This window comes from Vidua macroura, chromosome 15, assembly GCF_024509145.1.
Source record: "Vidua macroura isolate BioBank_ID:100142 chromosome 15, ASM2450914v1, whole genome shotgun sequence".
Lineage (NCBI taxonomy): Eukaryota > Metazoa > Chordata > Aves > Passeriformes > Viduidae > Vidua > Vidua macroura.
In genome coordinates, this window is record NC_071585.1 from 4,216,284 (window position 1) to 4,230,499 (window position 14,216).

Here is a 14,216-nt window from a genome sequence, read left to right on the forward strand (position 1 = left end):
GTTGTTGGCAGCTCTTTTTTCTTAGTAATTTTGCTTTTCTGCTCAGGGTTGATTGACATGATTTCAGGCTTGGAACTTGGGCTGGCAAGGGGAGGACAATCTGTGGTGTGGGACAATTAATAAAATGATTGCTGATATTTAGTAAACTAAATGTGAATCTAAACCCTTCCCCAAAAACTGTACTAACACCTGAGCAAAACACAAGCACGAGTCTTGAACCACTGGCTTAACATCCAACACCAAACTTCCTTTGGATGTTGTGCTCCCTCCTTCCTGGTATTTGTTTCTGGGCATTTCTTCATTTTGAGTCACAGTACTTCAATAACAATTTATAATAACAGCTAGAGGTAAAACTCTATTATTCCACTCACCTGAAAACACCTCTGCAAGATACAATAAAAAAAAGGTAACCTTTAACAGGTATTTTTACAAAGAATAAAGAGTTCCTAAATCATAATTTTCTTACTCATTTCCAGTAGAACCAAACTTTTTATTTTAAAATAGTTGTTTATTTTGTGCAATATTCAGGGTACCTGCAGATAATATTGAAGGACAGCTTTGATACTCTCCCTCCTCTTCCCCCAGGTTAGCAAGATGTTAAATGTGCACCCTTCAACCTTTCAATTTCTCCCACTCACAGATAACCTTCTCTATTGAACAGAAGACTTGTTTCATGGAAAACTTTTTTCTTCCTCTGTGCCTTTTCAGAAGCATTATCAAGTTGCTGTGAAAAGCAAATGAAACAAAATGAAACCCAAATTCTATCAGAATTCATGCCACCACTGCAGTTAGTGTTAAAACTGGGCCTGCTTTGTTCTGCTGTCTGGTTATTCTGATGAAGATGCAGCATTAATTCCAATGGCAAATATTCCAAACCTCTCACAGAAAACAATCACTAACTACTCCAGTAGAAAACAGCTTCACTCTGACAACTTGCAAAGAGAGCCTAAATTCATAAAACTAATTCATTCACACTGTATGTTAAAGTGTTGATAGAAAAACTTAGGTTTAAACAAACTGCAGATGTATCTCCATAGATTGAGCTCCACAGCAAGAAATAACTTTAACCTCTTTATCTTTCCCAAATCCATAGAATTGGCAACAAGGCCAGTCCCCTCATCCACAACACTGTACATGAACATATTTTATTTAATATAAACCTTAATATAAACCTATGTCAGTGTCTGAAATGTAAAGGGGTGAGTGAAGGAAATCAATTATTCACCTTTAGCCCCCCTCTATGTGGAAAACACACTTAGAGAAAGAGCTGACAGGTTATAAAGACTCCGAGGTGCTGACCTGCAGTGCTGTGGAGCCTCACACCAGTGAGACATCACCTCAGGAGGAGGGAAGACACAGAAAATCAATCGAAACCGAGGAAAGTTGGGCTTCTAGAATTCTGTTTGCTGCGAGTAAAAACTCTTACCTTTCAAACAGTGGTACCTGGAGATGTCAGGGAGAAAGGGTCAGGGCAAATAAAACAGATTTGTAACTTTTTATTGAACAGCAGGAAATGCAGCTTTTGTTCATCGTGCTGCTGGATGTAAGGTCAATTTGCACATGTGTAAATAAACCTCTGCATGTTTTCCACATAATAGCTGCTGCTCTGAAAACAACTCAGGCAGTGGTGTGACAGCCACAGACATCACCAGGGGAAGACTGAGGGTACAGAGCAGTGTGCTGGGAGCAGCAGAGGGATCTGAGGGCTGTAAATCCAGCTCCAGCCACACAGTAAATTGTCAGTGGCTATTTTGTGCTGAGCCATCTGTTGCCTTGGCTACACTGCCAGCAAGGATTTAAGGATATCTGGATGTCTGTACAAGCTCCAGAAAACCCAAACTCTGCTGTTTGGAAAGAGCAGCCCCTGAGCTGCATTACTCAGTGAGTGTTGCTGTTGGCCTGTACACACGTGTCACTTCTCAGGAGCAAGCTTTGTCCCCAGGGAACACCCAGCTCCCTTTGACCTCTACAGCCAGAGGTTTCTGTTCCACATCCCAGTGGACACATCCTGCAGTGTTTTCCTCAAATGTTATTCCTGTATCTGTATCACAAGTAACTTAGCAGAGCCCATGGGAGATGTTGTTCATATTCTCTATCAGTGCCTTTCTTCAGAGTAGATGGTGCTCTAAAATAGAATATTTTTGTGTAGATATGATTATTTTCAGTTGAGAAGCGGTCTTGTAAAAACTGATCACAGATCTGTTGATGAAGGTTTGAAATGCTGGTCCACAGACTGCTTTCCATCTTCCAGAACCCTGGAAATGCGCTGAAAAAACACCAAAACAGATTTTCATATGTTAAAATTGATTCTGTGCTGGATTCAGTAGTAAATTTATTAATTACTTGTGCCTTTAAGCTGTAGCTAGAGAAAAAATACATTGACCAAATCCTGCATGTTTTGAATTCATTTCTCTATTCTTCAAAACCTTAAACCTGTATTTAAACCTGTCCACATGATTCCAAACATATTATGAAGCACTTCACAACTAGATTTTTAGCTGTAGTTAGTCCTTTTTCTACCAAGAAAGAACATTCTATCCTCTGTCTTTTATACAATATTTAAGTTTAAATATGAGTGGACAAGATAGTGCTGAAAAGCTGCAGCTCCTGCGTCTGAAATGAGCAAGTGTGTGATAAATTGAATGTAAGTGAAATACTACGGACTTCACATTAATAGGTTATTCTTATTCCTACCAGAAAAATGTGATTATTAACATCTTTAAGTGAAGGTTTTCCTAAATGTTGCTATATGGTCCCCGAAGGCATTATCCTTCTTTTTTTTCCTTAAGAAAACCCAAACCACTGCAGAAAGTAATGAATATAAATGAAACCCATTACCTAGGAAAAAAGAAACCAAAACGACAAACCCTTTGCATTGAAAGATCAAAAAAGTTGGCGTGCAAAATATTACAAATATTCCAGAATACTTATGTTGGTAGCTACCCACATCTGCATTAAATGTCACCCTCCCATTACCTTCAAAGTAGGAAAACTTCCACATTCTGTATCCGAATAGCTGCTCTGGATATTTTTTTTTTCTCTGTTAAACACTACACTAAATGAAATAGTTTTAATTTTGTGAAAATTTCAGCCGTCAGTGAAACGTTCCTCACTTTAGAGGAAAGCAGCCGGCTTTAAGCCAGAGTGACGGCTCCAGCGGGCCCCGATTTCCTCTTTGCACTCATCATCTCCCCCGAGCATCCCCGCGCGGTGCCGCGCTCAGCTCCGGGCCCGGGCGCCGCCTCTCGGCGGGCCGCCCGCGCCCTCTCGCGGTGCGGGAGCGGAGCTGCACACGCAGCTGCACCCCTGTGTCCTTCCAGTCCTCCATCCTTCCATCCCTGCATCCCTCCATCCTTCCATCCCTCCAGTCCTCCATCCTTCCATCCCTGCATCCCTCCATCCTTCCATCCCTGCGTCCTTCCAGCCCTCCATCCTTCCATCCCTGCATCCCTCCATCCTTCCACCCCTGCATCCTTCCACCCCTGCGTCCTTCCATCCTTCCATCCCTGCATCCTTCCACCCCTGCGTCCTTCCATCCTTCCATCCCTCCACCCCTGCATCCTTCCACCCCTGCATCCTTCCATCCTTCCATCCCTGCATCCTTCCACCCCTGCGTCCTTCCATCCTTCCATCCCTCCACCCCTGCATCCTTCCAGTCCTCCATCCTTCCACCCCTGCGTCCTTCCAGTCCTCCGTCCTTCCAGTCCTCCATCCTTCCACCTCTGCATCCTTCCACCCCTGCATCCTTCCACCCCTGCATCCTTCCAGTCCTCCATCCTTCCACCCCTGCATCCTTCCATCCTTCCATCCCTCCACCCCTGCATCCTTCCATCCTTCCATCCCTCCACCCCTGCATCCTTCCAGTCCTCCATCCTTCCACCCCTGCATCCTTCCTTCCCTCTACCCCTGCATCCTTCTATCGCTGCATCCCTGCATCCTTCCAGTCCTCCATCCCTGAATCCCTGCACCTCTCCGTTCCTCCATCCCTGCATTCCTTCATCCTTCCATCCCTGCATCCCTCTACATCTGCATCTCTCAATCCTTCCAGTCCTCCATCCCTGCATCCCTCCATCCTTCCAGCCCTCCATCCCAGCATCTTTCCCACTGGAAGTGCTGCCACAGCCAGCTTTGCCTCCACATTGAGCTTCCACCCCTCTCTCTGACAAAAGCATCAAGGAAAAAAAAAAAAAAAAGCAGTTTGCCTTATGAGCCTAATTGTCTCAAAAATACTTAATTTTCATAGCACAGAACTCTTGAACATGTAACCCTTCCTTTCCCCCCCCACAAACACACAGGACCTACCATTGTTTTAAAAAACTGGTTCACTTTCTTTCTTTTGAAGGTTTTCTTGTCACCATCTGAGGTGGAAGGGAACACTGGCTGGCTCAGCCTGTGTGAGGCAATTGTTTCATCAGAAGCCACAGTGCTGACAGACAGAGTTAATCCTTAGAATGGAAACAATATTGGTTACACAAAACAAAACCAAAAAGGGAGAGTCAGACTGTAAGACAAAGCACAACTCAAAATTGTGAACTACTGCAATGATCAGAAAAAATTGAGACATTTTAAATCCAACTGTAACCTTAAAATAAAAAATTAAATAATAGGGAAATCATAAACTTCATTACATTGAAACTGAACAGTGAAAACAAAGAATCAGTCTGGACAAAGAATTAAAAATGGATGAACACATGACAAAGAAGTGGGCTGTGGCAGTTTGTTGTGTTGTGCTAAACATCTGTTACAGGCATCTGGAAAGAGAGGGGCAGTGAGAGGAATAGATGAAATACAGGCTAAGAAATGGGATGTCCTGTGGAACAAGGGGGTAAAAGAAACTGAAACTGGGCCTCTGTGTGCCCCAGCCTAGAGACGAGCTCCCACTTTAGTCACACTTTCTCTTTTCCTTCACACAACCACCCATCTCTCTGGGGGCAGCTGTGTTACCTTGCTTCCCCTGCCTCCCATGGTGAGGGAATCTATGGGATTCCTCTCTGGCTTCAAAACCAGAAGTTGAAATCCTGTTATGGGGCAAGCTCTGGGGACATTCATCCCCCAAAGCACAGCACAGAGCATTTCTCCCTGTTTCACACACTGCCCTTGGCTGTGAGCCCTTGTCTGTGCTCCTGAGACCCTGCAGAGCAGGGAAGCTGAATAAACCTTGCCTCTTTCTAGGCAGCAGGAATGCTCACACCGCACAAGGAATTGAAATTTGGAGCTCCAGGAGCAACAGAATCTACATTTTGGCACAAGGTACTACAGTGTTACCCAGCATCTGGAGCAGTGCAGCCTCTCATGCACAATACACTTTTCAGTTATAATCTTTGTCCCAGTGGATTTCACAAGGGTGGAGAGAGCTGCCAGCCCTGCTTGGAGCAAACCCTTCATTGCTGTTTTCCCAACATCCTATTAAAGTTCAGAATTCTCACCCTAGGGTAAGCACCTTACCTGGGATAGTTGGCATGGAACGACTGACAGTGCTCATCTGCTTGAGGACAGAAGTTTTCTGAGGTGCCACCACGTGTTCTGAGAGGTTGGTGTCACTCATGAACTCGTATTTCCTTGACAGCTGTTAAATAAAAAAGCCCCAACATTAATGATGGACTGAGACTTTGTTTCATGTATCATATGAAGTACAATCTAAAAACATGCAACAGTTTTGCAAATAATTTATAGTTAGATAAAAACTTCTCATTCTACATAGAAAAAAGAATTCTAAAAAAGTTACAGAAGTAATATTATGTGAGCTGAAATCTGAATTCCTACCCTATTTTTGGCATAATACCATCAGACAACTCTGGGTGTGATCTGCAAAGTAAAATGAAGTTTTGAAAACATTTCATTTTAATTCCTATTGCATTAACATGCCCAGCTTGGCTGCTGCAAAGCCTGGTCACTGCTTTTTTGAAGCAGAAGAAAATCCTCTAACTCAATACACAGTGGGATCCCCACAGTTTGGTGTATGTGTTATCTAATTTTATCAAAAGCCAAAGGTGTTACTTGGTTTTGTATATCAGAGCTTCTCAAAGCATGGCTGTGCTTTATCTCTCTTTTGCACAAGGACATGCAGTGTAAGACAGTCATAATCATCCATGAGTTTCTCTGTGCTTCCCTTCTACTCCATTCATTTTACCTTTGATGATTCCTTCAAACATTTTTGATCAAATTATTTATGCTCCCTCCATGTAATTTGACAATCTGTTACTGTCTGGCTTTTTAATTTAGATGGGGCTTGTGTATCTAGAGGACACATACTAAAATGAAATTCTCCTGAGGATTAAACTCTGTATATAAAAAAGGCCCAGTGTAAGTGACATAAGTCTCTGTAATGATCCAGCAGGGCAATAAAAGCCCTTGGATGATCTATGGAGCGAGAGGTGCCAGCGCTTCCAAACTTCAGTCTGGCACCATTTAAGGAGCACTGTTTGCAATCTTGCAGTTTCCTAACAGCTGCATGTTCCATAACAAGGTACAAAACGTCCAGGGCTCATCACTTTTGAAATAGCCCTGACTGCGAGGAGCTGCCGTGAAATGTCAGCACAGTCGATTGCCTCTCCCCAGGAAAGCAGCTTAACCCTCCCCACACAGTGCTCCTTTTTCAGCTAACCAGGCTCCAGAATCTGCAGCCTTGGAGCTCTGGTATTTGTCACCAGAAGCCAGGAGAGATGATCTGATTTTCTCACTGATTTGTTTCCTCCACAGCATCTTGCATGTTTCATTCATGGCAGGGCAGATCATCTCTGCACCCTGCATCCTTTCCTTTATGACAGCTGGAGCTCTCTGGGATATATTTTTCTTTTTCTAAGGAAAGGGGTAATGTCCTCTTTTTCATGGATTATGAAACACTAAATAAGTAACATACACATTTCATTTCAGTGATAGAAATATCAGCTGCTGTCTTCTCATCAGCAAACACCACACTGCTTCTTTTTGTTCTTTTTTTGGACCTTCTCATCTTGACTTCAGGATGAGGATTATTTTGCGGAGCAGTCTCCTCTGATTCTGCTTTTCCTGGCTTTGGTAGCACTGCTTCCAGATCAAAGCTGCAGGAGCAAAAGAAAGAAAAGTACAAGTTGCTGAGTGATATTTTAAAAGCTGCTGGTATTCTGATGTCATTTCCCCATGAAATATAAATGCAGGTCATTCTTTCCTTCTACCTTCTAGGCAGTCTTGCAAACTGCTTGCAAACTTCAGTGCTGGCACCTGGAGATTTGAATAAGATGCCTTCAGGCAGTGTGACACCATCTTAAAATTTAGCAAAGAACGTAAAATATTAAAACAAGCTCAAATCCCTGTTTAAAGATTTGTGCATCAGCTTAAGAACTCCTAAACTAAACAGAGTAGAGCTCACATGGCAAGTTGCTGTGTGGTGATGGTGGTGCTGAAAGTGAGGCATGGACAAGGCTGTGCAAGGACCAAAGGGGAACAGAGTATTGCTGTCTGTAGCCACATTTTAAATGCACTTTCCTATTTATTTCACCATATTGGACAAGAATGCACACACCCAGAGACTAACCTGCCTTACACCTTCTCTCTTCCTCTAATTTTTACAGTTTAAAAATAGGGCTACTTCTCATTAGAAAAAAAAAAAAAAAAAGCCCATTAAATTGGTGCTGGCTTTACTCCCTTCTCAACCTTTGGAGCATGGGACTGAATTTAGGTTACAACATAAAAACTGATAAATCAACAAGTGTGGTCACTCTGTTGTCCTGTGCTTCCTAGAAACAAATTAGCATCCTAAGAACTAAAAGCAGGTGCAGGATGCCTTGTCTGGTTCTGTCAGAGGTGTCCTGGTGTCTGCTCCACCCTTCTGGAGGGCCAGGAGCAGCCTCAGGAATCTCAGTGAAGAACAAGGGGTGTCTTAAAAACCAGCCCTTCCACATTGGGGTCATACACCACTGGACTTTTTCAAAGTGAGCTACTCAGAAAGGGAGATCAGATGTTTAAAAAATAATCAAACACTGCTCAACAAGTTCAGTTTATATGGACCTTGTTTGGGAAGAAGTTTTGTGTGCCTGAAAGATAATTTATAAAGTGAACAATACAATTTGTGGATGAAAAAACTATACCTATAATTGTTCTCTCAAACTTAAAAGTCTCTTTGTTTTCCATTAGGCAAAGCATTTTACATTACTACAGACTTTACTAAAATCTTCCACCTCCTTTTCAAATTTGTAAAGTTTATTCCTTTCCTATTCACATTTTACAAACAAAAAGATGCTAATTAAGTTAAAAGGTGTTTAAAAACAAACTTGCAAAAAAAACCCCAGATCTTGGTACATTTTTGAAAAGTAATTTGATTTTTAAAATATTTCATTTCTGAAAATGAAATACCACTCTTTTTTTTTTTTTTTTTTTTCAATAAGAGTTGAACACATTTTGTCTATTAAGATTGAAACACTGTAGTTTTCAGCATGGAGGAAGTGATAGCTACAGTTAAAAATAATGTTGGTATAGTCTGAAAAGGCTGCTGGTGTTTTTCATTCCTTTTTAAAAATCTTTTTGTTTCATCTCATAAAACGGATTAAAAAAACAGGACTGAAGAAGAATTTGTACTGTATTTCTAACCAACCTTTCTGAAGCAGGTTTTCTGGGAGTGCTGCAGTCCGAGCTCATGGAGCACATGGAGATGAAGGATAACTGACGGTAGGATTTCAGCATCGACCTTGGCCGCCCCACCCTCTTGTCATCAAACTCTGGCTACAGATGGAGAGAGAAACACATCCTGTCAAACCCCTGGCTCTTAATTCAGCCTCCTCACAGCAGGCCTTGAACACTGTGCACGAGTTTAACACCTGGCATTCAAGAAGTTGTCTGTTCCCATTAATTGCTGTGATTTATCCTGTGTCTGGATGAATTCTTACTCTCCAACCTCCCAAACTCAATTCAAAAAGTACATTCTCTGCAATATTTTAAATAGGTTGGGTTTTTTAAGTGTTGGTCCTTAAGAGTGTTGGAGGGTTCAAGCAAGAGGCAAGATTTCTGATTGTGGATTACAGCCTCTGTTATTTGAATTATTATTGCAATAATATTATCATAATAATACATTATTATAGCATTATATTTATATAATCATGTATAATCATGATAACAATATCATTACATTATTTTAGCTATAAATATATAATAATATTATTGCAGTATAGTATGGGATATAATAATATATATTATTGCAGTATAAGATATATTATCTTGTATTATATATATATAATATATATCTTATAAGATCTATTATCTTGTATTATATTATCATGTATTATATATTATATAATATATAATACATAATATATATTATATATAGTAACAATATTATTATATATAATTAATAACAACATTACATGATTTCAAGTAAATTATTGCAACTACAGCCTCTATTATTGCAAAATAGAAACCATATTCAGATAGATATATAGAAATTTCATCATACAGGTGTATAATACAGCACATATCCAAAATTTAAGTTAGAAACTTGCTACTCTCCTTATAATAGAAGAAATAAATCCTATTATAAAATCACCAATGGTGAAAGCAAAAATATAAAATAATTTCCAAATCAACTGGCATGTAATCACAAAAACCAGGCAATGTCATTCTTGCTAGCCTGCACAACTCAGATAGAATATTTTATTCAAGAATTGTCTGGGGAGTTTGTGTTCAGAAGTTATCCTTCAATTCCCAGATATTTCAGTTTGTTCTCAACTAATATTTATAGCATTATACACATGACATGTTTTACTTCACAACACAGCTGGAAGTGGCTGGCACAGGGAGACATCCATTGCAGATCAAAGCCCTAAACCACTAAGAAAAATTACAAATGAACATAAGAACTTGCTTTTATTTCCTCAATAAGGCTGAAAAGCCTTGCAATTTTAAGTTGTAATAAAATAAACTAAAAATCTTCCAGAATGAGGAATATTTGATGTGTCAGAGAATTGAATCAGCTCTTGGATGATACAACTCAGATCCTACTATCTTTATATCACAAGAAAACCCATAAGCAAAAAAAAAAAAAAATATAGCATGTTTCTGTTTAGAACAAGATGTGTGTTAAATAAAGAGAAATTGGGTAGAGGTTAAAAGGAGAGCAATACCAATTCTCTGGCTCCATATTGTTTTTCCACTTTAACTTTTAATTGCATGAAACATTCCTCCATCCGGTCATGGAAAGGACGAAGATTATCAGAAACTCTTCTTTCATGAATTTTAATTCCAGCCCCAAGGAAAGGTATCTTAGGAGGAACAGAAGAAGAAAAAAGGTGAGACTTTTCAAGTGGGTCCAACAACCTCTCTGGCTGTCTTTATCTGGGAAATCAACTGCAAAACTCTTCCTGTGAGTGGCAGGTGGATTTGCCCATTGATCTCAGCTTGGAGCAGCAGATACAAGACTGAAAAGGCTCATGGAAAATGAGTTTTCCCAGTAAATTTCTGAAAAATGTTGGTTCATCAGCATCACAGAGGCTGTTTTCTCTCTTCTACATATTTTAATGCTACAAGATTTGTGCAAAATACTTTTAGCTCCCCTTCTGCCACTAACCTTTTCTAACTGCTTTTCTTCAGCTTTTAACTCTTCCACATTAATATCTGGGAATGTTTGTAAAATCCACTTAGATTCCATGCTTCCTTTTTGTGTTCTGACTCAGTAAATACTGTGAACATTGATCCACCTGTCACGTGGATCATATTTTATGAAAGTGCAATTCCAATATAACTTTTAAAATCGTGGTATTAAAGCCCATCTGTTACTGGCAGATCTGTTAGAATCCTCTGCTTAGAGGGATTTGCAGGGATAGGTAGAAATTACCCATTTTTTCCTAATGCCAGGTGACATTGTGGTCAGTCAACCCCACTGAATTCAGTGAGTGATTCTGATGGCCAGAACACAACACACAGAGCTGTGGTGGGCAATGACACAGGAGAAACTGTAAAGGTACAACTCAAATAATAACCAAACTGGGATGAATCAAAATGAAACAGGAAGAAACTTCAAAATCATTAAGGAAATAGTACAAACAATTCCACTGAAACTATTTGGAAGACTCATTTCAAGGCTGGGAGAGAAATGAACAGTAAATTTTTGCTGTTTCTTATCTATGAAAGAGGGAGAAAATCATAGAATCATTGAATAGTTTGGCTTGAAAGGAACCTTTAAAAGTCGTCCAGCCCAACCCTTGCCATAGACAGGGACAATTCCACCAGGTTGCTCAGAGCCAACCTGACCTTGGATGTTTCCAGAGATGTTTTAATAAGTACAAAAAATGAGACATGGAACATGAGTAGAAACACCTTGAGCCATTCATTTCTGATAGGAAAATCCCAGATGAGCTCTCACTATTTCTTTCCATCCCTCTGTCTATCTATTGATAGCAATGATTGCTATTTGGTTAATGGAAATAGAATGGATAATTTGCGAGGTCATGTTTTTTTTCTGCTCCATTATCATTATCAGGTCAACAAAAAGAGCCGTTTTCCCTTGAATCTTAGCAAAAATAGAGTTTTTTTTCTGTTACCACCTTCCACAGGTGCATTTTCCTCCTTGAGGACAAAAGGGTTCTGCAGGCTGGTTGTCTTATTATATATACATGGTATATAAAATAATAAATAGTAAAGCCAAATAACCTCAGTGCTGCCAGTATAGGGAGAATATTCAGTTCTCCTCTGGAGATACAGATAACAATATTTACTTATAGTCTTCCATGCTATTTACACAGAAGACTCATAGCAGACATCCTGAAGGGTCACTGAGCATGAAAATAATTCCTGAGAGCAGCAAACACTACATTCATGTTTCTAGTGGAAAAAAAAAAAAAAAAAAAAAAGAAAGAAAGAAAAAATCCTCCACAAAAAACTACTACTCTAGGAAGGAGTTTCCCAAGAGAGTTTCTGACATTTGCCAACTCCAGAAAGTCATGAAATCATTATGACTTTTCTCATGCTCTCAAGTTTTCTCTTCAGGAATACAACCCAAGTTGGAAATCCCATCCCTTTTAACTATAAATGTAACCTGCTATATGTGGCTTCTGATAATCCATTCCAGATCATGTGTTCTACAAAGTACCTTTCAGGGGTTAAAAAAAGGTGGAGATGACACAATCACCTCAATGCTGTGTTCTCCTGCTAGACAGGAATGGAACAAAGAACCCCTGGTGAAGCCTCAGTGGTGGCTGTCAGTGAGAAATTACCTGCCAAGCAATCAGATCTTTGAGTCTGTTCAGCTTCTCTGTATCCTCTGGATGGTGTCTGATATATTCTTCTGTAAAGAAAGCCTTAGACAAAAAAAAAAAAAAAGAAATACAGTCCATCATTTTGACAGGTAAAGAAATCAAGCATTAATCCACAGAGCCCAGCTGGTAATCATAATATTGGTCATCAAAGAGGAGAGACACATGCATGGTCCTTAGCCAGATGCTGCTGGTGATAATTCCTCCCTGAGTTGGGAACTGAGGTGAACTTTTTAAAAATATGGTCTTTACCCAGCACTTCTGACTTTGAGACCCTTATTATGAAACCAAATTATTATTTCTTGTATTAAGTTTACAGTGAAACTAAAAAGGCACAGATTTGTAATATCATGCTTTACATCAGCTGATAAGCTCAGTGATTCTGGTTTGATTTCAGAGACAGAGGTGACCAGGAAAGGAGGATATGAGGATCCTTTAAGTGATGGAATTATTGCTTTCCTATTCCCCATCCCCACTGCACTGCCACTTTAACGAAGGACGTAGGAGGATTATGAAATGATGCACCTGAGAGTGTTCTTTGCAGGGACTCCAAAGCTCCTACCTTCTCATATTTAGCAAAGCCACCCATAACAGCTGGATCAACAATTCCATTCAGAAGCATGGAAAGTGGATTTATAGGGAGGTTCTCATCACTCTGGTACTGGTTAATCATCATCAAAATCTTTTCATTTGTCGTGGACATAGTCTCAATAGCATTTTCTAGAGGACTAATTGTGCACTGCAAAGAAACAAAAAACTTCTAAGGTTTATAAACATATAAACAGGTCTTTTTGGTTTTATAAATCTCACGTACATGAACAACAGTTTTGCAATTCAGCAAACCCACGCAGACTTGTTCAATTCTGAAACTATAAATCAGGCATAAGACCTATTGATCCTGTATTGAGCAGTAGAAAGATTAAATGTAAATAATAATAATGGCTTTGAATGTATGAAAAGAAGTAACTGTAGCCTTGTTGATAATTTTGCAGACTGGTTTGTACATGGGGATTCAACAGCTGCAAGTTGGATGAGCCCTGAGCACATCAATACTCACGTGTGAAATGGAGACCACCTCAAACCAGCGCAGGATTCCTGGAAGTTTGTAGGCTGTAACAAATGAGGTCCTCTCAATCCACATAGACTATTAAAAGACATAGCAGGAGAAAATGATACTTCAGGATTGAAACTTTCATCTTTTCTGCCTTCTGAGATGTCAAAGTGAAATGGATGTAGATGGAAACATATGCATATTTTTTGAATATAAAGATACTGCAAACTGAATCTAGCACAGCAGCTTGAATAAATAGCTTTCCTGATTTCAGATTAGGTCATCTTCAGGCACCAAAGCCTGCACAAAGCAGGGCAAAAAGAAAATTACCTTTGAATCTTTTAGTCTGTACCCCTATTTTTGCTATTACAGATGGAATGGCTGCCATTAAATGACCTACTCTCGCCTCTACCCAGATTATATTTCCTCCCTCCACATTCAAAAGGTATTTCTGCAATTAAAAGCAGTAATAGCCCTTTAACAACTTGCCAGAATTCTGACCCTTTTTATGTTCCTCTCATTTTTCTTTTCTGAACAAGACTGGCTGTTGGTATTTTAGAATAGTTTGGAATAGCCACTGTTTCATTTACCCTGCTGCTCCTTATTTCAGTATCAGCTCATTGAGAAATACAATAATAGATGTAATGAAGAGACTCCAGCTGTCCCAGTTTCCACCTCTTTGAAGGAAACATGCATCTTATCTATTGTCCTCAGCAATGAAAACATCAACAATTTAGTTCTTGTTAAACCATTTCAAGGTATATTCATAAATAGGCCCAAAACTCTCTGGCTGGCAAAGGAAGCCAAGGTGCATCCTGAGTCTTGACAATACATTCTGGGATGTCAGAGTAGAGTTTGTGTCTGAAGTGTAGATTTAACAGCAGGTAGGAAGCTCTTACATGAAAGTGTTGACTGTGCTAATCAGCACACAAAAAACAGAAATTGTA

At 39.8% G+C, this 14,216-nt stretch overlaps 1 protein-coding gene across 1 annotated transcript in view; it reads right to left on the reverse strand.

Moving 5' to 3' along the window:
* Nucleotides 1-1,481: 1,481 nt before the first annotated feature.
* DOCK2 (dedicator of cytokinesis 2) overlaps nucleotides 1,482-14,216 on the reverse strand; it is a 155,514-nt gene continuing 142,779 nt past the window's right edge. The window contains exons 44-52 of the mRNA XM_053991478.1: nucleotides 13,276-13,362; nucleotides 12,781-12,957; nucleotides 12,180-12,263; nucleotides 10,092-10,229; nucleotides 8,570-8,697; nucleotides 6,860-7,040; nucleotides 5,446-5,566; nucleotides 4,303-4,445; nucleotides 1,482-2,266 (exon numbers count right to left, since the gene is read on the reverse strand). Of these exons, the coding sequence (XP_053847453.1) occupies nucleotides 2,192-2,266; nucleotides 4,303-4,445; nucleotides 5,446-5,566; nucleotides 6,860-7,040; nucleotides 8,570-8,697; nucleotides 10,092-10,229; nucleotides 12,180-12,263; nucleotides 12,781-12,957; nucleotides 13,276-13,362 (1,134 nt within the window). The 3' untranslated portion in view covers nucleotides 1,482-2,191. The remainder of the gene's footprint in view (nucleotides 2,267-4,302; nucleotides 4,446-5,445; nucleotides 5,567-6,859; nucleotides 7,041-8,569; nucleotides 8,698-10,091; nucleotides 10,230-12,179; nucleotides 12,264-12,780; nucleotides 12,958-13,275; nucleotides 13,363-14,216) is intronic.